This window comes from Juglans regia, chromosome 5 (assembly GCF_001411555.2).
Source record: "Juglans regia cultivar Chandler chromosome 5, Walnut 2.0, whole genome shotgun sequence".
Classification (NCBI taxonomy): Eukaryota; Viridiplantae; Streptophyta; class Magnoliopsida; order Fagales; family Juglandaceae; genus Juglans; species Juglans regia.
The window spans coordinates 22,020,820-22,023,370 of NC_049905.1; the positions used below are offsets into that span (position 1 = coordinate 22,020,820).

At 37.4% G+C, this 2,551-nt stretch overlaps 1 protein-coding gene across 1 annotated transcript; it reads right to left on the reverse strand.

Moving 5' to 3' along the window:
• Window positions 1-457: 457 nt before the first annotated feature.
• Window positions 458-1,431, reverse strand: LOC109021134 (dirigent protein 22-like). The gene has a single exon (XM_019003691.2). The coding sequence runs from the start codon at window positions 1,354-1,356 to the stop codon at window positions 775-777; it is 582 nt and encodes a 193-aa protein (XP_018859236.1). The 5' UTR covers window positions 1,357-1,431; the 3' UTR covers window positions 458-774.
• Between the last annotated feature and the right edge of the window lie 1,120 nt (window positions 1,432-2,551).

Below are 2,551 nucleotides of genomic sequence, written 5' to 3' on the forward strand. Positions count from 1 at the left end.
TCTGGAGTTGCCCAAGTCGCGAAACACGACATCAACAACCATTGTGTCTAATACATGTCTTTAGGTTTTAATTTCTAGCTAACGCCTTTTTTAATTGTTTACAAAATATTCATAAAGAGGATTATATTTATAGTTCTTATTGATGGAGTAACTTTGGCAAACTATAAAATGACTCTTATTATAATATTCATAAGGACGAAGTGGAGATCATCACTTTCAGCTCTTACAGTCAACTCTTTACGGCCAGTTGTTAACTTGTTAGCAAACTCCACTATCAATTTTGTGGATTATATACACCTTTTTAAACGGTAAAGATGACGTGCATTATTCTATGCAAAAGCAGCCTTATCCTCTGCCTTTTACTTCTTTGTTCTCTTTTTGATTGTTGGTACCCTATCCCTTTCTTTTTTGTTCTTAATTGATATCCAATATATAAATTTGCTTTAAAAGAAATATATAAATTAAGCTGTGGACGACTGGCTGATGTCCAAGATATGACATGATTTAGAATGGAAGCACGGTGGAAACCACAAAAAAATAGAAATCAAGCATTTTCGATCTGAAGATGTTTAAATACATATATGAAAAGTCTTCGTAACACATTAATTTATTTTAAACAGTATTAAAAGAAAAAAAAAAAATCAAACCAACCCCCACACGGCTGAAAGCAGTCAAAACTGACCAACATACAGGAAAAAGACATCACTCTAGACAACACAGCATCATCGAATATACCAGCCGGCCGAACCCAAAATGCCAAGAGACTAAAGAGCGTCAATAATGCAATACATAGACATTGTACTCAACTACGGCATCCAACGTGTTGAGATCAAACATGTGGGTCTTGATCTCGGCATAACCTCTTGCAAACCGGAAAAGGCCGGTGCCACTGATCACCGGCAACTCCCTCACTGGGTTGAAGAGCGGGTTCCTCCCTAGGATGGTGATGGTGCTGCCATTGTACTTTCCTTCAGTGAATACGAAGTTCATGACCATTAATAGGTCAAGGTCCTTTTGTGAGGCTGAGGCATAAAACCCTTGTGCCCTTCCAATCAATTTGGAGGTAATGTTGGTTCCCAAGGTTAAAGGGTCATCAATCATCCTTACTGTACCAAAGGCTGTGGATGAGTTTTTGGGTGGAGGCACGACCAGGACAGCAGTGGGATTAGGACCACTCACGATGTCATGCCAGTAGAAATGGAAGTGGCTGAGCTTCTGTTTCTTTAGCCCAAGCAGCTTAGGGTCTAGGCTCCTTGCATAGCTCTGGTCTTCTGCGGTGGCAGAAATTGTAGAGAAGGAAGAGAGGAGATAGAAAACGATGAGAGGACAAACCAAGATGGGAAGAAGTCTAGCCATGAGAAACTATCTATGCAGGTAGTAAGTAATGGCAAATGAATTGGACTTGGGACGTTGTATGTGTGTGTGTGTGTGTATATATATATATTCAGAGGGAGTTGTGCATCGAGGCGGCAAAACTTGACCGTGTATTTACCAACCCACAAAGTAGATTATTCAATCAAATTTGGTTAACCTACTTCTGGAAGGTCCTACTAATAATGTCTCTAATTTATTGCTGATTAAAATGTCATCTGTGAGACAAATACAACCTCGGTGAACCGACCTTGGATGTTCCTTCTCCTATCCTGTTACAAAAAGAAGATTCGATGTCTCAAAAGCCAGTATTTGATAAAGGTCAGCCTTCTCCACGTTCAAGGTTTGGCTTGTCCTTTATGTTCAATTGAAAATGAGTCGTCTGAACACATGATATATTGCACAAACGTCATTTATCTCTCATGACCGTATTCGAGTTCCCATGGCTTAATTTATGTACATCTATACGCTGCCGACTCAATTTTAAAAACGGGTGAATTGCACTTAACCCGGCTGGTGTTGCGCTAAAAGTCAAATCTTGAGAATCGTCATGCATGATTGCTCCCCCTTGTTTGCAGCATATATCCGACTTGCATAGCCACAACAGTACTGGACGAACCCCCTCCACCAGCAGATGCTTAATTGGAAAATTAATTTCATTTTTTAGCTGTTAAGAGAGCCTTCCTCTCTGATTGCAGATGCTACCATATCACGCATGCCTGAGCTGATGAATATATGTGCGTCAAATGATCCCAATATATCAGAGAAGCCTATGCAGCACCATGTTGCACAAAGTTGTAGCATTTCGGCTAACAAGCTCGTTTGAATAATGAAATGAGATGGTTTTAGATAAGTTAATAAAATATTATTAGAATATTTTTTTTAATATTATTATTATTATAAGATTTGAAATAATCGAATTGTTTATTATATTTTGTGTAAAAATTTGAGAAAATTATAATAATAAAATAAGATGAGATGAAACCATCTCTAAATCCAAACAGAGATGGTTTAGATTTGAATAATTAATTTCTAAATTAGGAGGATTTTTTTTTTCTCATTTGTTGAAATTAGGAGGATGATTTCAATAGATCTCGTTTGCTAAAGTTAATTATTTCATTATATATATTCAGCTTTACATTCTACAATTCCTGATGAAAACTACAGTTTAGTTTTTATC